Source organism: Taeniopygia guttata, chromosome Z (assembly GCF_048771995.1).
Source record: "Taeniopygia guttata chromosome Z, bTaeGut7.mat, whole genome shotgun sequence".
NCBI lineage: Eukaryota > Metazoa > Chordata > Aves > Passeriformes > Estrildidae > Taeniopygia > Taeniopygia guttata.
The window spans coordinates 39,996,787-40,018,990 of NC_133063.1; the positions used below are offsets into that span (position 1 = coordinate 39,996,787).

General features: G+C 39.6%; 1 protein-coding gene and 1 long non-coding RNA gene across 4 annotated transcripts; one reads left to right on the top strand and one right to left on the bottom strand.

The window, feature by feature from the left end:
• Positions 1 to 6,681: 6,681 nt before the first annotated feature.
• On the bottom strand, positions 6,682 to 19,240 carry GTF2H2 (general transcription factor IIH subunit 2). Of its 3 annotated transcripts, none has more exons than XM_030257661.4 (16): positions 19,100 to 19,240; positions 18,685 to 18,800; positions 18,514 to 18,591; positions 17,512 to 17,548; positions 16,828 to 16,914; positions 15,958 to 16,008; positions 15,503 to 15,557; positions 14,614 to 14,719; positions 13,584 to 13,674; positions 13,333 to 13,420; positions 12,626 to 12,733; positions 11,406 to 11,469; positions 10,419 to 10,522; positions 8,442 to 8,544; positions 8,104 to 8,143; positions 6,682 to 7,677 (listed from the first exon to the last, which is right to left on the bottom strand). In XM_030257661.4, exons 2-16 carry the CDS (start codon positions 18,738 to 18,740, stop codon positions 7,558 to 7,560), a joined length of 1,188 nt encoding a protein of 395 aa, XP_030113521.4. In that variant the 5' UTR covers positions 18,741 to 18,800; positions 19,100 to 19,240; the 3' UTR covers positions 6,682 to 7,557. The 3 variants fall into 3 exon arrangements, with proteins under 3 accessions (XP_030113521.4, XP_030113522.4, XP_072779016.1); XM_030257662.4 differs by lacking the exon at positions 19,100 to 19,240 and adding an exon at positions 18,931 to 19,050; XM_072922915.1 differs by lacking the exon at positions 19,100 to 19,240 and having other exon boundaries at positions 18,685 to 19,021.
• On the top strand, positions 19,222 to 21,877 carry LOC115490980 (uncharacterized). The gene is made up of 2 exons (XR_003956924.4): positions 19,222 to 19,407; positions 21,469 to 21,877. It is a non-coding gene; the product is annotated as an uncharacterized lncRNA (long non-coding RNA).
• The last annotated feature ends 327 nt before the right edge of the window (positions 21,878 to 22,204 follow it).

Sequence of the window (22,204 nt, forward strand, 5' to 3'; positions counted from 1 at the left end):
TATTACTCCTCCTCAATTTGAAGGAAAGAGAGACAGCCTGGGACCTCAGATGTTAGGAAAAGAAGGTTGGGGGGAGATGATGGAGTGGCTTTTGGCTGGACTCTTCTTGTTAGCCATAGACTGAACCAATCCTTCCTCCAAGAGAGACTGCATTTTAGGGGGATGCAATGGTGAGCCAAGAGACTCCTTCAGCAACTACCAGTTCAGGAATGGACAGAGAGAGAGCTGAGGAGGGTGTGAGGATGCCCTCCATCTTCAGAGAAGAAGAGAAGACGATCTCTGTTCTTGGACCCTCGGCCCCAGGGGAAAATGGGGGGGGACTGCAGTCCCAAAATGAGACACTGGACTGTTGTTCCTGTTGGTCCTTGGCAAAGCATCCTTAAAGGGACCCTATAAGCAGTCTCTGTCCATGCACGGTGGTGAGAGCACTGTGACATGGAGAGGAGAGTGTCACACTGGCCGGCGTGTCTGGGCGGTGCCATGTGTGACATGGAAACACAAGAGGTGGCAGCTGTGTTTCCTGGGGGTCTATGGTGCAAGGGAGACACCTCTCTCCCCTGATGGACTCAGTATTGATTATATGGAAGGGTGAAGATTTGATTAAGGGTCCAAATGTGTCTCGCTGTGGTTTGTTGGAGTTGGGTGTTGGGAGGAGGAATGTTTTGAAATGTTTTCATTTCGAATTTTGTGTGTGGTTTTTTTCCCTTTTTTTTTTTCCTTTTATAGTAGTAGTGGTAGCTTAAGAAAGTTTTTTTCCCCTTTGTTATTAAGCTTAGGCCTGCTTTGCTCTGTTCTTGATCGCATTTCACAGCATTCAATTGATAGGTTGCATTTTCATGGGGGTGCTGGCATTGTGCCAGTTGTCAAACCATGACACGACAAAATCAAAGACTACATGTGGGAATCAGTGCGAAGCAGAAAGATTCAGCTCATGTATTTGTTATTTGCCTCTGCTACATGATCTTTTTTGACATTTTTTGAAAAACAAGACTACTAAATGACATTATGTTTGGTGGTGTGTTTTTTCTTTGAATTAATATTTGCTCGGTGTCTGTTCACCCCCCCTCATCCCTAATCTCCTCCTCTCCCCAGCTGTCAATCCTCCCAAGCTCTTCCCTAACCTCCTCCTCTCCAAGTTGTCAATCCTCCCTTTCCCTGCCCCTTTCCTCAGAACATTCCCTGTCATTCCTCCTAGCCCCCTCCCCTGCTTCCGAGCATTCCCTGTCCATTTAGCGAGCCTCAACACCCTATTGGTTACTTTGTGTTACTCCCTGCCCCTGTTTCCCCTGACAGTTTGTGATGTTAGTCCCACCCTAGACTCCTCCCAAGCTCTACCCTCATTGGTTGCTGTTCCTGCACCCCTCCTCTTGAGTTCCTGTATAAAACCTTTGTTCCCCTCCAAAGAGGATCTTGGGGCTCACTGAATAAAACTGGCGTGTGGCACCCCAAGGCCCATGTCGCCTCTGTCTGTCCCTGCACTGACAACTGGGATAGCAGAGCTCACAGGGGAAGCGGCCGCCCGTTCTCTTCCCTTGCTGCCCAGCACACCACTGCTCGGGATATCACGGTGAGAGGAGCAGACTGCGATACAATTATGCACATCTTCTAGAAAACATTAATCATCACCTCTTTTTCCTGAATAACATGGTTTCTACAGGTTATAAAAAGTTGATTTTAGCTAACTAAGAAGAGATAATGTAATTGCAGAGATGGTATCAACAGGTGTATTATTAAATCTGACTAGCCAAACTGAAATTGCTGTGAACTCCAATTGACTAGGGTCATTTAAAATGACAACAGCAATATTAAGAAGGTATTACAACCAAAATGGAGGGAAAGAAGAGACATGAGATTTGAGCAAGATAATACAGGCAATTAGCAAATCTAAAGAACTTCAGCCTGTAGTTTAAAAACCTAGAGTGGCCTCAGTGAACCAATATACCTATCAATCTTAATTCTTCCATCTCAAAGCCATTACTGAATGTTGATGGCACATTTTGAATTTCTGCTTAGATTAAGAAAAAAAAAGGTGGCAAAACATACAATCCTGTCATATTGTTATTAGTATTGTGGTAAGACAATGATAGAAAATACTTTTATCTGCAATGGTTCAGAATGTAGCAGTCATGTCTGCAGTTCAGCTATATTTATTCAAATTCTGATCCCCGAAAGTCTAAAGAGTTTTGTTTTCTCTAGTAATTGAGGGATCTTAAAGATTTATGACATTTACCAAACAAATGAATCCTTCAGAAAGTGATTCTAAATCCAGGATCTCAAATCTGTTGTTTTAATTTTTTTACTGGCTATAAAAGTCACATTTCTCTCTCATCCAAATCCCAAACCAGAAAGTGCTCTGATTGTTATAAAAGTCTTATAGTCCTACTGTATTTTGAAAAATTACTGTGATGGGTTGACCCTGGCTGGACAAGAGGTGCCCACCAAAGCTGCTCTACCCCTACCCTCCTTAGCTGCACAGGGAAGAGGAAACAATGGCAGGCTTCTAGGTCAAGATAAGGACTGGCAAATAATTATTCACCAGTTACTGTTGGGCAAAACAGACTTAAACAGAAGAAATTAATTTGCTACCAAAGTAAAGCAGGTTAATGAGTAATAAACTCAAATCTTAGAACACCTTTTTCCCACCCTTCCCTTCTTTATAGACTTAACTTCACTTATAATCTTCTCTACCTCCATCCCCCCAGCAATGCAGAGAAATGAGGGCTGTGGCCAATTCATCACACAATTCTACTGCTTCTTCTCCATTGGGGAGGACTCCTCACACTTTTCCCCTTCTCCCATGGGAGACACTTCTCCATGAGTTTTTTCAATGTGGGTCCTTCTCAAGGACTGCAGTTCTTAAAGAACTGCCCGGTGTGGGTCCTGTCCACAGGGTGCAGTCAGTCCTGAAGGTTCTGAAGCCTGCAAACCTGCTCCAGGATGGGCTCTTCTCTACATGGGGCACAGAACCTGCTACAGTGTGGACTTTCCACAGGGTCATAGCCTTCTTTAGGCATCCACCTGCTCCAGTGTGGGGTCCTCTTTTATTCCTATTTTAATGATTGCGGTTTCAGCATTTCCACTCTTGGAAATTAGCCATGAGTGTTGTTACAGAGGGGAACTTCTATTCCTACAAAGAAAATGTAAACTGGAAGGAAAGTGAGGGCTCTTGCCTTTTTGAAATCCTCCACATGGCAGCACTCTCTAGTCTCAAAAGTTCTTGCCACAACTGCATCTTCAACCACACCACAGGGTGTATTCCTTCAGCACTTTTAAGTCTGAAACCTTTTACACAACATCTTCAAGACCTACAAGAAGTTCTCACAGGCCTCCTAATAACCTCATTAATTGACTGATCTTATGGCAGATATAGTAAATAAGGAAATAAACAAGAATTAACAAGGTTGGAGCTTCCCACAAGCAAGGGAGACTTGAGAGACAGTGAATCCCAGTCAAAGAGAATAGGTGAAGATTTCCTCCATACTGCTTTAAATACACAGGACACAGATTAAAGTCTTTATACACGAGAGAAACACTGCCTTAGAAGTGATTTTTTCAGGCGCTCGTTTGAACTGTTCTAAAAAGCCAGGGAATCTCAGAAAACAGGAAACTGGACAAGACAAATGCAGATCTGAACCAATGTGGTCAATCAAACGTTCACTGTCTATTCGAGATAAGATGGTAGTTTATATACGCTTCTACATAGTTTACAAAAACAAAGGCACTCTGGCAAGCTAACATTGTTTACCTTTTGCTTAAAGTGGTCTAAACCTTACACTATAAAACCTATACTAATTCACACCCAGACAGCCCAGTGGTCCCCATCACACCTTAATACTATTTCTATCTGCGCCACAAGCTCTTAATTTCTAACTGCATCAGAGGCTTGAAGGCCTCACAAGGCCCAAATCTGAGGCCTAGACTGGAGTAGCTCAAATCTCATAACTCATGTCCTCTTTCTCTCAAAAATGCTGCAACAGTTCTACCAATGACAAGGGTAGGAAAGAACAAACCTAATTATCGCTGTGACCACAAGCTGATAATGGAGTATATAGCTGCAACTTCAACACTGTTTTTACTTTCAGAAATAGAAGCTGGGTAAAGTATGTTATTTTGGTATCTAGCAAGAGAAGAAAGAGTATTTGAAGTGTTCTGACAAACCCCTTTTATTTCTATTAGAAAATACTGACTGCAAAGATGAAAATATTACCAGAAAATGCTGTCTCAAGAGCTGTCACCAGCATCAGAATATATAAGAGCCAGATGCTCAGAGCTTGGAGTGGCCTGCTAGACCAGAACAAACACTCTGTGTCCTTTTTCTGCTAGTTTTTAGTAATAGGACTGCACCCACCTGACAGCACAAAGGGTTTATACGGATTGTTTAACTCAGCACAAAACGAGATACAGATGCTCAACAGTAATTTTTGTGATAACACAAGAGAATTACTGCCCTCTATCCAGCATGCAGGCACTATCAGAAGAAAAAGCATAGAAAGAGCTTACTAACAATTAAAAGAAAACTGTCTGAAAGAAGTGAAAAGTAGCATGGGCTACTTTCATGCTCGTGAGGTGAGCATGAAAAGTTGAACTAATGTAAGAGCAGATGTCTGGGTTTGTTGCTTGTTTCTGTGTTAAGTTTCAGTTGTTACATTGCCATTTCTAATCTGACAAAAAACAAAACTCAAAAATTAAGTCATATACACCCAGAGCAACTCAGTCACTGTTGTACTGACAATCATCACAAGGTGACTCAAGAAAACCCACTGTAATGTATTGCTTCAGACACTGAATCACAGAATCACAGAATAATGAGGTTGGAAGATCATCAAGTCCAACCAATGCCCTAACATCTCAACTAGACTATAGCACTAAGTGCCATGTCCAGTCTTTATTTTTAAACACATCCAGAGATGGTGATTCTACCACCTCTCTGGGAAGTCAATTCCACTACTTTATTATTCCTTCAGTGAAAATTTTTTTCCTTATATCCAACCTGTACCTTCCCTGACATAGCTTGAGACTGTGTCCTCTTGTTCTGTGAGTTGCTGCCCGATGGAAGAGACTGACCGCCACCTGTCTACAACCTCCCTTCAGGAAATTGTAGAGAGCAGTAAGGTCACCTCTAAGCCTCCTCTTCTCCAGGCTAAGTTATACTGCATCTGTAACTTCCTTTTATTGAGGTGTAGCACATTACAATTCTCACAGGTTCAAGCTGCAAACACACTTTGAACAGACACTGCAAAATTGTGATCTTGCATTTGTCTCGATTTCTATTCTTCAAAGTTCAGTTAAAGATGGACACTTCCCCTCCTGCACTCACTGTCTGTTGCTCTAGGGGTTTAGCCAAGGACAGAAGATGACGTGCAGTTCTGTCAATTCAGTGTAGCTTCAGAACCAAACAGCATCTCTTTTTGTCTTCCATACTAAGTCCACCAAACAATAGCTTATATTAACTCAGGTATTGCCCTTTTGCAAGTTCACTGCCTTTCAGTAATCTTACCCTCCTACAAAAAAATTGAAACTTAACCCAGACACAGGATATATAAAATTCAGTTAGCTTTGAGTTGCACCATTAAAACCTAAAATGTCTTTTCAGCACATTTATTACAGCTATATTTGAGCTGCCTTACCGAACGCCAAGGTGAATACTCATAATACTTGAAATTAATGCATGAAATGTCCACCAATTAATTACTCAAAACCATCTTTGTTAAATTCTGGCAAAAGAGTATTTTGATCTTGTCTTAGGTTGCAAATGCAAAATGTGGCTGGGGGTGTGTATTCTATTGCCATCTGTCAGAGGTGGGGCAGTTATCTCTTAATTGGGCAGTTTTATTTATCTCCCCCACAACCAACCCTCCCTCTGGGAAGACATCTAATGTTAATGGCTACTGAGTGTCATTCCATGACAGATAAAATTACATCATCCCATTGTGAGATGCTCTGCCCAGGGGGAGGAGTCAAGCATTCCTACCTGGATATAATCTGAGATTTGGAACACCACAAGCAGCCTTTTCTTACTGGATTCCCAGAGGAAGACCAGGCCCTACACCACCACTGAACCTTCGGGGAAGACTAGACCCTTCTACAGGACCACTGCTCCAACAGAACCACACCTGCCACTCCAGGAGGACTGCGGCCACCATTCAGTCGGATTGCTACCAACACCCTGACCAACAGGTTTGTCAGGTTGTATTCTGACTCTGTCAGAGTTTTTTGTATTACTGCTTTTTTATTTTTATTTTTCCTAATAAAGAACTGTTATTCCTACTCCCATATCTTTGCCTGTGAGCCCCTTAATTTCAAAATGATAATAATGCAGAGGGAGGAGGTTTACATTTTCCATTTCAAGGGAGGCTCCTGCCTTCCTTAGCAGACACCTGTCTTTTCAAACCAAGACAGAGCTACAGAAATCCACAATCCAACAAAAGCAAAAGCTTATAAAAACAGATGTGTAAATGTCGAGAGTTTAGCTGAAGAATGGCTGCGCAGCAAGGGACACGAAAGGGCTAAGTTGATGAGAGTGTGAGAATACGTGACTTGTAGCATAAAAACTATGCCCTTGAGAAACAGATGTCTCTGTTGCCTTTATAAAGGACAACCAGGGACCTGGTTCAGGTGGCAGCACGGCAGCCTGGTCTCGGCCAGGCTGCTCGGGCTAATCAACACACGCAGACACCAATATGGCAGACGGTCGAAAAGCCTTTATTATCCTATCTCGTGGGTTTAAATAGTTTTGGGGGTTTTTGCTACGTCAGAGGGGGGTTGGGGGTCTCAGGGGTTAGTCGGGTAGTGGAAATTTACCAGGGCAGGTGTGCCTACATTCTTCTGAGGCTTCTGGGGTTAATAGATAAGTGGGGAAGAGAGAGGGGGAGGGGTCTATCTTTCCGTGACATCGCGTGGTCTTCCGCTCGCCCGTCCCTTACCTACCACATCTCTCCTAACAACCTTGAGCATACAGGTGTCTCGTTAACAACCAAGATGTAAAATTGCTTAGTATGCAGAAAGATAATCAAGTATAAAGAAGCAGTAACTGCAAGGCTTATCGCAAAGAGATATATGTGTTAATAGAAAGGTAACCAATCCTGAGCTTTGCTTTTGCAATATGTATGAACTAATTAGTGCTTGTATAAAGAAACTGTAATCAACTCCAATAAACTGAGACTTGTTGATCATGACAGCATGAGACTTGTCTCCCACGACACTCTCACCAACATGTAAAATGTATTTTCAGGGCTTCTTTTTGAACAAGTAATGAAACCAAGATGAATGATCACATTAGCATAAAAAGGAATTTTATCACTTTCACATTTACAAATATACATATTATTATAATAACAGCTGGAAAAAGCCATAGTTCTTGAGACAAGAACAAAAAATAGATACAGATAATTCAAGTATATATTAAAAGTAATAAAATAATAAAAACATTAACATTTGCTCCTACCCCACTGTTCATCCCTCAATCATCTTCTTGTTCAGATATGCATCAGTTTATTCAGCTGTTGCATTTACTAATTAAAATAACAAAGATAAAGCAATTTTTAAAAAGGTATGAGATCATACAGATACGGGAGCAGGGTGTTCATGAATACAGCCAGGACAGCAGTGCAGCGAATCATGAACAAACAGATCGCATTCCACGCAAAATGCGTTCTGACACACTTTGCATATGTATACCTGTGTGGGAAGGACAGAAAGACAAGTCAAATTACCAAAAATTATCGTTATAGCACTACAGTAGGGTAACAGTTACATCATCAAGATAATGTTATGTAAACAGACTACACTGCTAGCATCACAGAAACTCAATTGAATTAAAGCTTCTGACAGCAAGTGTACCAACAGGCTTGAACTCAAGTCACTGTAAATGCTTCCAGATGGCTGAGAGTAGAAGCTTTTTTTATGCAGCTCGCTAGGAAATTCCTTCCCACACTTCTACAGACTTTGCAGTCTAGAAAGTGTGACTGTTTAACACATAGCTCTATTTACCCATGAAATTAACTTTCACAAGTATTCTTCTGGTCTTTAGAATATAATGCTAAAGGATCATCTCTATTTCTCAAACCCCTCAATGCAAATTACAATGCCATTCAATGTACTTACATTTTGATCTTTCATTTCTCCCTGACAGCCATGACAATACCTAAAAGCAAAATTTTAATATTTTAACTGGAAAAAAACAGAGTCAAGGCTGTGTAAATCAATGTTTAGAAAAAGATCTCATACATAGTCACAATTTCTGGCAATTATTTCAGCTCTTCAGCTGAACTCACAGACCATGGAAACTACAAGTATTTCTTAATGCCAGAGGTGCCTCACACCACCCAAACACCCAGGATCTCCAGCAGCAAAGAAGCTGTTGCCAGCTATTTTTACTTTTGTGACAAAAAAAGTTATAGGATCCACAAGTACACCCATTATCACAAATAAGATTTGCATACCGTTCCCCTTTGTATTCTTCCAGTGGAACTTCCTGAAAGGCATCTAATGGAAATAAGTGATGGTAAGACCGAGCCAAGTGAGGTGCAGACACTAATGTAAGACCTGCAAATAAGGAGACACCAAAATTGTTACAAGGGAATATTTACTGAAAAGGTTCTCTGTATCAAATAAAGTAAAAAGGAAAAATAGTATTTTTGATTACTCCATGGTTGAGAGTTTCTAAGAATTTTAAAAAGTAAAAACTTGTTCCATTAGCCAAACCTGTAATGCTGTCCAGTTTTAAATACAAATACAAAGAACAAGCCAATTGCTCACATTTCTACTGAAAAGGTTTAACTTAGCCTTTAGAAATGTATTTACAATATACAGTGGTGAAGTCAGGAAGCTCCTTTTAGCAATGATGGTTCTGCTGTATCACACCACCAGTTAAAATGATGCCCTGTTACAAAGCCCTGCTACAGCTTGCTATACTACTGCCAAAACCATGCCATGGCCCCATTTCAGCTAACACAGGTGTGCTGGTTTTAAAACAGTTAATTTTTGGTACACTATCACGTGGCTATGGTTTGGATCTATGCTGGAAACAGGGTTGATTACGCAGGAATGTTTTCTTTACTTCAGAGCACTGTTTACACACAATCAAGGCCTCTTCTGTTTCTTACTCCACCAGTGAGTAGGCTCAGGGGTGCACAAGGCATTGGGAGGGATTGCAGTCAACAGTGCGCCAAGAGAACAAAGGGATATCCAATGCCATATGCCACCTTGCTCAGCCTATAAAGCTGAGTGGAGAAGGTGGAAAGGAGAATGTTCAGGATGATGGCATTTACTTCCTCAAATAACTGTTACCCATGACAGAGTCCTGCTTTCCTGGAGATTATGCTGATGGGAAGTGGTGAATTAATTACTTTGCTTGTCTTGTGTGCACAGCTTTTGCTGTAACTTTTCAATTGCCTTTAATGCCACCTGTGAGTTTCCTCACTTATACTCTTCTGATTCTCTCCCCCATCTCACCAGTGTGTGGGAGTGTGTGAGTGTCTGGGGCTGAGTTGCCAGCTTGGGTTAGAACAGGTGGAGCATGGGCTGGCACAAACATCTCACTCTCTCTCACTCACTCACTCACTCATACACTTGTACTGTAAATGTCCAAACTGTTGCTCTGCTGATCACTGCAGCTGTGGAGAATCCACTGCAGATACGACTTCTCCAGTTACACTATCCCTCTGCTGGAACAAAACTCATGCTGGTAGGAAAAACTTGAAATTAAACTATGATAAAGTGACCCAAAACCATAATTTTTTCATCTTCTTGCAAAATACACACATCCTGGTAATACCTATTGTGTTTTAGTCATATGCCTGTGGAAGCTAGGAGAACAGCACCCCCTCACAATATTAATATTATAAACCACACTAATCCTACCTCCCACCTTCACTAAGAGCAATGGAGGGAAGTATCATTGGTAGCACAGTCCATTAATATTTGCAAGACCAGAGGGCTCCTTTTACAACTCTGCAGCTGGCCCTTGGTTCAACTTGGAAATCTTTCATCCATATACTCATGGAGGGGAGAGTACTTCTGTCCTCCTGCTCCAAAGCACTCAATTTTCATGGCCTTGCACTGAGTACTCTGAACCATGGGTGTGTTTAGTTAAATGAGGATTCTTGAGAAGTCACCATTCATTCCCATGTGCATCATCCTCTTCCTCACTTTGCCTTAGGTATATTCTTATACCAATATGAATATGATGTATCATATTCCAATAGGAATATGATACACCTTTACTGTTACAGGTATAGTCCTGAGAGACACTTGTATGAAATTGACATCCCAGGTCACCAAAATGCAGGACTCTTTAAGCAGGCTTTTAATTAGTAAAGAGTTGGCTTTTAATTAGTAAGTATAGCCAATATTTTCCACCCCTTAACTCTCTTACCATGAACTCCTGATTCATCTGCTCACCTCCTCCTGCTACTTACCACAGATTTTGCATTCCACAGGAAGCTCACAGTATTTGGCTCTGCACTGAGGACAAAAATATCCACCCAGTGTAAGACCTGGGTCACTGTTATTTTCCAATTGCCTATAGTAGAAAGAAACAATTCAGTACTCAAGAAAGAATACCATGCTACTGTGTAAGTACAAATAATGTGGTTTTCACATCAAAAAATGTAAAAAGGTTCACTAGATTGCATGTAACAGTTTAACATTTAAGTGTCAGAAAACAATTGATATGAATGGGTAACAGTGACCACATTTTCCCACAGGAACCAAAGACAAAATATTTTCATATAAAGGACTCAATCTTTAAAAATAAAGATATGAACAATAACTGCATGCTTGTTTCTTTTTATACACAAAAATATTCTATATTGCCTCTAAAATGCACATAGCAATTATTCTTTCAAATAGCACAAGCTGTTAGACACTGTTTCATTCTGAAATTCAGACTTCCCTATCACCCTGGACAATAATGATTCTTTTCATTGAGAAGTGCACTGCTGCAGTCATCAAATGAGGCCTCTATTTTAAACTTCTGTTTAAAGTCATGTTAAGAAATACATAAAAAGTACTTTATTCAGCTAATACCCTTCCATCCCCATAATTATCTTTTATAATGATAGTAGTAATTAAATCAAGAGCTGCAAATAATTACTTTTAACACCCTGTAGCACCTGTGTGCCCCAACCACTGTAACAGAACTACGCACCTTAAAAACAGTACTTACTTTACTACCTTAAAAAAAACTTAAATGCAAATTTTAAAACATATATTTAAGAGAGGATACTGTTAATACCAGAGCTACCAATGGAAATAAAATGTCTACTGAGAAGTCACAAGACATGGCTTACTCTTTTTTTTCCAGATTATTTTGCAATACTTTCACTGATGAGCAGATTTTCTAAATACAACTAATTAATATTGAATTCTTATCAGCTTGTTGAATTCCAATCAATGCTACTTACACCATGCTAAAGGAGGGCTTTGCATCTTGATCAGATAGAGAAGCAATAGTATGCTGTGGAAATCCTGAAGAGAAAAACATCCCATAATTACAATTTTAAACATGCAATAATGCGTCAATTTCTTACTTCAATTAAGAAGTTCAAAATTATTCTAGACATTCAGGCCTATCTCTTTCCCATTTGTTATTACAGGAAAACTGATACACTCTCGCTAGTATCAAATTCTTCCCAAAGGTCTCTACCTACACCCACACCTCCCTGACTTTGCTTTCCCCCAAGTGAAAAAATGTCTTTGCCATAGACTTAGTGCTAACTGAAGTGGACTGGAACCCCATTTTAGAAGAGTAAAATACGTGAAATGGTAGGAAAGCGGAATAAGCAGCATACAAATGTTCACTTTAACAATAGTTTCTAATAAAGGGGGAAGTATTTTTATATGCATCCATCCAGCCTATATTCACCTTCTAAGTGCAGTATATGACAGATGAGACTACAGGACTTTTTGGAGATTGTTATCTATCTTTCTGTCTTTCTTTCTCTCTTTCTTTTTCATTTACTTTTTACAGATCCTGACAGGTGAGCAGTTTACCAACTGCTGCTCAGGCCTTACACCTACGAGAAGTAAACCTTTTTCATTATCTGTATCTAGACATAAAAGTACATACATTTTTATCTATGAAAAGGGTGAGAACTTAGTGCTCTACTTTGTAGCTTTAGAGTTCCTATTCTGGCTTAACTCCAAGTTTAAATTTATTGAGAAAACAGATCTAGACAAGAAATGGTAATCTACTCCTTGAAAGAATACTCAAGAACCTGCTAATAAACATGTACTACCTATGGTTCTTAAATCAATTAATAGTTCTAACAGTTGCCTTCTGCAGGGGAAAAAAAGCAGAGGGAGAAATAATAGTTTTTCATCCTTCATTTCTAAGTATTATATTTATAACAATTACTGTGCCATCAATATCATTCCACTTTTTTGTTTCCAAATTCTGTTCAGTAATTTGTCTTACTTAATAAGCTTTATTTAAAAGCTGACTACTCTGCAGGAATACCATCAATAAAACAAATACTTATCCAGCAAAATAAAAGTTAAAACAAAAAAAATTGCACAATGTTTTTATTATGCAGCCTACTATTTCTATTGCCTTAACACAGAAGAGGCTAATACAGAAAAAGACAAAATCTCATGTTAGGAGTTTGACAAAACCATATCCTACCCATTCGAATAAGGGAGCACTCAGAAGTTGAACTGGCAGGTGGAGGACTAACATGGTGCATCAACAGCTCCTTATAATGACTTTCATCCAAAATAACATGATATGTTCCTGTCACAGACAAAGAAATGTCTTTCTGTCAGGTTATGAACAAAAAAAAAAAAAAAGAAAAAAACCCCAACAAACATATACTACAAATGTCAGAACACAACTTGGGTAGAAAACACAATTTATCCAAACCTGTTTCTAAAAAGAAGCCCTGTTGATGCTACAGTAAATGACACATTTTAAAACTAGTAATAACAGAATGTTAAATTAGGTATGAAGGGTATGAAGGGTATGAAGGCACAGTGTTTTTTCTCCAACATTACACTGTAGTAATGATACTATAAGAGTTACCACTGTAGCGATGGATATTAACATGTTTCACTGATGAAGTTCCACATCACACTGCTTTATACATGGAACAAAAGGTATGAAAATATATGTATTTTTTCTCTCTGGATCTGCAGCTACCAGGTGGTAGTAATTTCACTTACTAATGTACATTTTGTAGATTTGGGCAACTCTTTAAATTTTCTGCCAGCACAATGAAAAATATTTGACCTTAAAAATGCCAAAATGCGGTGATAAATATATAACAAATTACTTACTTAATTTTGATTTTAAACCTGTGTTAGTAATATAATTACTGAACTTCAGATACATACCACCAGTTTCTCGGGCAAGTACAGTACAAACTCGAACTTCAGCACTTAGGCCGATGACAGATACTCTGACCTTTACGGCTTTTAAACACTTAAAATAGAGAAAAAAGCATACTCAATTCATGTGCAGAACAGGAAAGAGTAAAAAGGTTCAAAGTCTTGAACAAAAATTAATTGGTGATAACACTGCTACTGCCTGTTTTTCCTCCGGTAGCTTGAATGTTCAATGCAGTAGTCAAACTTCAGTTCTGTACCTTAATTAGATCATAGATGTTGGCTGGGTCACATGTCGTCAGACTGCTGAGGACTACCAAAACCTCTCTGCTTGTATGTCCTGGCATGTGCCTAAGGAAAGCATACAGTTAATTGACTTATGCACACTAAGCTACTTGATAACATCTCCAAGAACATTAATGTGCTGAAGTCAGAAGATGACATGATATGAAGTCCTGCACAAACTGTGGTAAGATCCTTGTCTGAACACCAGATTTTCACGTTCTGCAAGCCAAACCTTTCCAATATTGAAATTACTGTATTTAATTGTGTAGCTGTAACCTGATTCTCTCCTGTAATGAATCCTTTGTACTTCAGCCATACTTACAGGTAAAATTTCATCTTCACACTAGCACACTATAGTAAGGTTTCGTGACTTCTTAAAAAGCTCTAATCAGTTTTTAAGTGGAAATCCGTGACTTTTAATTACTTCTAGTTCTTAGCTGAAAACACTCTTCCTGCTAGTAATTAAACAGCTTTTCATGACACTGATTATCCGTTTTGTTCAGTGTCTTTAGCTGTAATTTTTTACTCAGTCTTCCACAAACTGGGATAGATCTCAATATCTCACATTACAAAAAAGTGTTCGGAATCTATCTTACCTGAAAATTTATCTTTCTAAAGTATGTCAAAACTCTCACAAGATTATTGTGACAGAATGCTTTTCTTTTCCCTTACATTATTAACCCCTAACTATGTCCTCTCTCATACCACAGCCCTTCAGTAAAAAAGAATTGCAGTGTCTTTCATCACAATATCTACATACCATGAACAACTTGTTTTCAGATTTCATTTCTATAAGAAACACGCCCCTAAATAGAAGCATCTAGTCGTAGAAAATAAATTTCTGCACTACTAAAATATTTAACTTAATGATTTGTATTTTAAGAGGAGATAAATTCACCTTTTAAAGACTCAAGTCAGCATGATGCAAGATGCTTCTTAGAAAAAATTCTGTCTCTGCCTCTCACAATCACACTGAAAACAAAAAACCTCCACGTATATACTAACTTTAAAGTCTGCATGGCCAAATTTAGGGAATTATATAAAGAAGGCTCTCCACTGCAGTTCATATCCACTGCTTTCTTCAGAGCAGTTACATGCTTTTTTGAGTTTCCTGTAAGTGAAAAAAATGCAATAAATTTAACTGATACAACAAGTTAAAGAACAGAAATATTTAAACTGTTTATGTAATGAAGTGTACTTGTACAATGACAGGGACTGGTTTCAAAGTGGAATGGGTCTGTATTTTCCTTAGAAATTGATATCGTGATCAGAATGCAGAAAAGAGTAAAACAAACTTTTACTCTATAGGCACTCAGATGCTAGAAACTTTAGAAGCCAAAAAGAATAAAATCATTGCTAGGTATCATTAAGCACTCAACATGAGGAAGAGATGTCCCCCAAACAGAAAAAGAGTTTTGTTTCCTCTGTTATCCTCAAAGCATGGTTCAAAGATTGACTGATCCTCAATTTCCTCAATGAAACCTGCTGAAGCCACAGAGACTGGTGTAACAGCAGGCAGGAACTAAACAAACCTTGACTTCTTAACATCAGATCTCACAAAACCCACAGATGTCATAACATACAAAATTAACAAACTGAGTAGAAAATTAACTATAGAGGAATCAGAACATATCTGAGTTGTACTCTTCTCGAGAAAGAGACATAAGATCAAGTCGAGACTTGATCACAAACAAGCACACAATGACAATTCTGGATCAAAGCAGATCAAAATGTAGATTATGGTTTCAGACAACTTGCAATAACTTATCTTTTAAATTAAAACTAGTTATGATAACATAATTTCATTTGCAGCAGTGTATCAAGGCAGAATTTATAACACCAGTGAAAAGGATAAAAACATCTGCAATTTAAGTAAAGAATACTACTTCCCTACCTGAGAGTTCTGTCATTTTTTCAGCTCTTTTACTCTTGGTTACAATTAAGCCAATCTGAAAAAGAGGGGGGCGGGGGGGAAATAGACCAAACTTAGAAAGTTTTACGAGTTTATTTAGAATTTTGCTGTATTCTTTTACATCTTTATGGACAAGAATTATTTAACCATACAAGTCTATACAAGTTTTACTTCCAGTGTAACAATAGCAGCACAACATGATGCATCAGTTTATAAACACTCCTGTATTTTCATTACTACTGCCAAAACGTACAAAAAAAATCTTCTAAAATTCTAAATGCCCGGCAGAAACAGGCAGAAACAAGAATTTCAGCAGACTGATGGATAAAGGATCTGAAGGTACACTTAAATTGAAAACAGTTTACTTAGTAGTGTTATAACTGAAACAACCTTTTAAAATATTTTCTGTTATTTGTTTCTTGCATGGTTGTACATACCTGACTAATAGGATTCTGGTCAAAGTACTCTTCAACAAAATATTCCAGTAACTATAAAGAAAAGTTAAGGCAGTTAACTAATTATATTTTTAGTACAAATACATTAAGTAGACGCAAAAAATCTAGTATCACTGCAAAGCAAAACAAAGTAGTTGGGTAACACAAAAAAGGGGAATGAGCCTTTCCTTTCCATTTTTCTTTCACCCTATCCCTCCCCCTTCATCCCAAGTAATCAATTAAATGACATTTCAGAAACTACACCCCCTCCTTATTTTATTCATATCCTATGTTGAAGTTCTAGATTCCTGCTGGTTCAAAAGGGGGGTTTCAATATGCCAAAAAGCACTACTCTGTACAAAACCATCAAAATCCAGGATTTCATGCTCAAATATTTTTGGAGAAGACCATACAGAACATGATGTACACAGTTCAAGTACCCCAAAACTTGAAACAGCAATCCAGTTCAACTCTCATCTAACATCTTTTCAAATAAGAATTCATAAAAAAGCCCAACTGTAAGAAAGAAATACAAATAAATTCTAGATGTGTAATGAGAACATGCCATCCCCTTATTTTGGGCAACACTTAATTTCCACATAGTTTCCAGATCTGTCTTCCCATATTATGCCCGTACAAAGTGTTTTCACTCTACAGAAGTACATGTGCAAGGAAACTAATGCCCCACAGTAAAAAACAGGAAAGTTTTTTACTATTAAAAAAACAGGACAGACAGAAACAAGGAGTCAAACGTAGAGATGATAGATCAGAGGCTATGCAGATACAGGAAACTGCAATTCTTCGAAATGCAAAATGCAACCAGTTTATAGAGAAATGGTGGCTCAGAAAGGAAAAAAATGAATGCAGGAATACCTTCAGAGTGCAAGTAAGTCTGTTCGGTTTTAAGTCTTGGTCCTCCATTGTTCTTGATCCATCAATAACCACGTAAAGGTGACGCATCTGCATTTCCACCATACGTGAAAATCACTCACAGAATACATATTGAAATGAATTCATTATTCCATTTACTTCAAAAAATTACTACTTCCTCCCTCTACCAAGGAAGATTCAGTAGATTGAGAGGTGCAATTAACAGCAACTGAAAAGTAACACATTCTTCCACTTTTTTCTTAAAATTAAAAAAAAAAACCTGTGCACTATTCTCCTCTCATGACAAGCATACAGAACATGCATAGTTTGAATATTCATGTCTTTATCTGAAAGAGCTCAGTGTTGTACAAAGCAATGTGGTTATTTACAACACATTTCCATCATGTCCACTTTTCACATGAAGAGAAATGGACAGTGTGAGCACGTGTGGTCTGACTTCTGCTGCCAAACACACCCTGTGTGACAAACCTCCAACTCTGAATAGCCATGCTTCGCATACATACTGCTAACAAAGAATGCTTTAAAAAAATAATAAGTAACAGTGGAAACCACAAGGTTTGGTATGAAGTATGCTAGGCCAGCAGAAGTGTATTTCAGATCTGGCATACTACCTCTAGACAAATAGTTTTGGACTAAGGACAGAAGAGGGTTAAGGTATTAACATACCATTCCAAGCCGAACTTGTCCATGGTGTTCATAGAGTCTAATAAAACATAATAGAATTATTTAAGTCAAATTCAAATGAGTAAATGGCTCCTAAAACAAAAGTCCAAATAAATCCAATACTAGACTTCCGGCTAAAATGTAGAATCAATAAACTGCAGACACTCATGCTGAAACACCCCACAGCTCAACTGCAGCTTTCACAACTGTCAGAAAATAAATAATAACTATTTCTAACTACCAGGTTTAATGAAGCTTTAAAATTTTATCCAAATTTGACAAAGCTAGTTCTATTCTAACTTGAAATAATGAAAAACATAGGATTTTTTTTCTAGCCATTTTTCTGAAATCTGCACCTGAAGTCTGTAGCCATGATACCAGAAGCTAGATTCTCTTGTGACAGGACAAGGAGCAAGGTTTTTAACTAAAAGAGGGCTGATCTAGATTGGAGAAAAACATGTTTTTACCATGAGGGTAGTGAGGCACTGGAGCAGGTTCCCCTGCAAAGTGGTAGATGCCCCATCCCTGGGAGACTTCAAGGTCAGTTTGGATGGTGCTCTGACCAATCTGGTCCAGTGAAAGGTGTGGCATGAATGGCTCACGACAGGTTGGACTGAGATGATCTTTAAGGTCCCTTCCAACTGAAATTATCCTGCAATTCTCTGATCTGTATACTAAGAAAAACTGATGGAAGATTCCTCTAAGCTGTGCAGATTGCAGCTGCAGTGCTCTGTAGTGTTTCATCAGATCAAGACCTGTAGCTGTAGCTTGCATACCCATGGGATACACAGCCAGTATACATCCAGTATTTAAAGATAAAAATTAATAATTCACCTTTTTTTTTTTTTTTTTTTTTGCATGCATCTGTCCCTCTGAAAGGCTATGAAAACATCCTGCAGGCATGCCTTCCGCTTAATTCATCCCACAGGACCCAGTTTCAGGATGATCAAGCGCTTATAGCTGACAAGTCAGTGCTATTAGCAGGCTCGTAGCCACACCACGTACCTTTTCCTCTTTGCCTTGAAGAGAATGTCCTCGATGGTTGCCTTCAACGACCCGGATTCGTCTTCCTTAAGAATTTCCCTACGCAGAACAGACTGTTACGGTGGGCAGAAGGGAGGTTTTTCCTCCTCCTTTGCCAGAAAGGAGAGAAAGGTGAGGGGGGGAAGAACATACCATGTTCTTTCGTAGCCACCTTCCCAGCGCTTGGTCCGCTCGGGTTCGTCATCCATCTCCGCGGGGGCTGAGGGAGACCAGGGGAAACGAGAGGGGCTCAGGGGTGACGAGGGGGACTGCGGGAAGAAGACGGGGGTGAGAGGGGTCTGAGAGGAGCCGAGAGACACTGAGGGGGGTGAGAAGGGCCGAAGTGGGCTACGAACAGCCGAGGGCAACCCAGGAAGGCTGAGCAGACCCGCAGCACACCGAAAAGAGCGCGGAGCCCTCCCGCAGCCAGGCCCTGCCGTCCCCGACACGTTGGTGTCCACCCCCTTCCGCCTCTGTGCGCCGCTAAACCCTCCCGGCCGCAGCCGGGCCGCGGAGCCACCGTGCCGGGGAGGTTCCGCTGTGCTTTCCGCAGCTCCATCAAACCCACCCGGCTGTGCTTTCCGCAGCGCCATCAAACCCTCCTGGCTGTCTCGGAGGGGAGCAGCGCCCGGGGAGGCGCCTCACGGAGCCATGGCTGGGGCGGGCGCGGCGCCCCGTCAGGAGCCCTCTCGTGTGCGCGGGCACGGCCGCCGGGCTCACGGCACTGCTCTGCCTCGGTGGCACTGCTGCAGTTAACCGAAGAAATCTCAGCAATTAATGCAAGCACGCAGGACCCTGGGAAAAGCACTGGATTTTAACAAATGACTGTGCTCATACGCCGATTAATACCCCGCCAGCAAAAGCAAGAAATATCAGGTACTTTGGTGTTAAGTAATCCTATTTTCCATCTACCTAAAATATTTGAGTATTCATGTCACGTCACCAAGAGTTTCCATTTCATAAGCACAATGAGGATTAGCTCAGAGCTAGCTGAGCTACTTGCTGATTACTCTGCAGAACGATTAAAACTTTACTGGATACATTGGAAGTTTGCCAAGAATGGGCTTCACCTCTTGAATTACAGGAAAGTTACTGAACATCCGGTCCTCAGGAGTCTCACTCAGCATCCAAGTAAGACAATACATGAGGAAGAAAGCATGTAAATAGTAGTGGCAATTCTTGAAACAAGAGTGGAACAAAACTAACCACTTCTGTGCCCTTCAGCTTATTGCATTTGTCAGGAGCAGTGTATAATTATAATGGAAAGAGAGGAGAAAATAATTAGCTTTCAGTTAAACCATTCCTGGGAAAAAGCGATTTTTTTTTTTTTTTGAAGGAAAGCAATCTGAAGACAAGAAAATAATTATTTGAAAAGTCAGGATTTGCTTCTTGGAACTGAAATAGTTGATTGAAAAACTCCCATTAGAACATACACCATTTTTTCTTTAGAAGGAAAAAGTCTAATTTATTAAACACTGAAATGAAATATCTTATAAGCTAGCACTTGGAATAAAGTAAATGAGAAATGAGACTTGTTCCAGAACAGGAATATTTTTTATTCTCAGGACCAAGAATTTCAGTGCTGGACTGGAATGCAGGATATACAGTAATTTTGTAAAACTTTATTGTACAAATGCTTGAAATCCCACCATGATTTTGAAATTAATAAATAACATACTGGACACCTTCTTTTACAATTTCAAAGCAATTAGGTTCTTAATTGCCATGGGCATTTGTAGTCACTATGCTGGCATGAAAGCTGGTCAGGCTATTGTGCAAGACAAAATTTTGGATATGTTTATTAGTCACTACTTATGTGGCCTGAAAAAATGTACAGTTTAGTAAAAAGTATGCCAATCTTTTTTGACCACAGCTGTTTTGATCTAGGATACACAACTGCTTACAAAGACAAGAAGAAACATAAATACAGTTTAGAAACTACGGTATTTGTAGAAACACTAAGAACCTTGAGCATCTCAATTTGTAGATCTGTGCAGCCAGGTAAGCATTTTCTAAGAGGAAGACTGAACAATAAAATGTCTTTTTACACTTGGGGTTTGAGGAGAGGCTGTAATTAAAAGCAAGTCCACTGATGTAAGGCAATATTCCTTGGTGATTAATTTATGTGTTAACTACCTTCTGCAAAAAACCCAGTCACACAGGTAAGACCACACAGCACATTGTTTACACATACATGCAAAAATGTAGATTCAGAGCTGAGCCTAGAGGGACTGCACAGAGACACTGAGGTGATAATCAAATAAAATGTCAAAGTTTTGTCTGGAGTATGCCTTCTATTCTTTAAGAAAATCAAGAGGCCACTTTCCTTGATAGTTCTTATGGTAACTCAGATTGAGGGATTCTCCCATCACTTTCCTCCTGATTTCTGTCTTGCTTCAAGTTGCTTCAGCTTCCAGACATTAATTCTTATTTCATTCATCTCAATTTCTCTGAGAGATGAACAAGTCAGACTAATCTTAGACTAACAGTTTTTCTCCAGTATGTCTGTAGCATTGTAGACAAAACCTTTTTCAGTCATCCATTCATAGGTTAAGAAGAAAACCAGCACACAGATTATACACACTAGAAATGCTTCAGCAGCTCTGAGGTCTGTAACAGACACGGGATTGAGCAAGTAATTTACTGTAATGGTACAACATGTTGCTGCAGCCTTCAGATGGCCTGTGTACCCTTAGGATGGCAGCTTACTTCAGTCGTGCCCTGCATCAATCCTGTTTGGAACCTAAAAGGCAGGCAGAAGGGAGTATTTCTCTCCCAGCTTCTCTTCCCAACATTTGGAACATCTCCTTGGCCACACCTGTGGCATCTTGCCAGGAAACACAAGAATCCACATACAGATGTTGCTGCTTAATCCCCTCATTCCAGGTACAGGTATGCTGTTCCCTTTTTCCAATCCATTTGTTGGAATCTTTGCAGGAAAGAAGCAGCAGGATGGTTCTCCACAGGCTATGCAGACACTGTCTGAGGGACTAGGAGCCAGCTTCTCCAAGACTAGAACTCAGACCACTGTCCAAAGGAGCCTGGAGCTGGGTCTCGTTATCCTACAGAAAGAAGACCTATTAAGTGTGCAGACTGTGAATCTTCCGAAGAAAACATCAGTCATGTTATTGTTAGCACTTTATGAACACCAGCTGATCATCAAACTTGCCCTTATCTTCTTCTGTTACTGATGCAATGCCCAGAACTCTCACTGTTAAAAAAATGAGAAACCCGGGTGTACAGTGAGAGGTCATTTATTTAGATTGTGGAGATTTGGACAAGTACTTCTCTTAAAAAGAACAATTTAACAAGTATTCAGCAAAAATAAAAATAAAAAATTGGCCCATCTCCTTTGTAAGGAAAAAAGGTTTCTCCTTTGAAATGAATACAAACCAGAACCAAAGAGAAAGGCACTGAAAAGAGAGAGAACAAGGCATAGCACTGGCTGTCACCTGTTCTCAGAATGATGAAAATACTGAGGCACCTTCCAGTAGAAGAGACTGAAGACTTTGAAATGAAGACATGCCGAATTTTCAAATTCTCTCAGTGTTCCCATGACATCTTGTGCTATTTACTTCATCCACTAAAGCTCTGGGAATTAAATGGCTAATAAGATTGGAATGTCAAATTTACAAATACAAAGGGGGGTGAATGGCCATCAGGATTGCAGCTC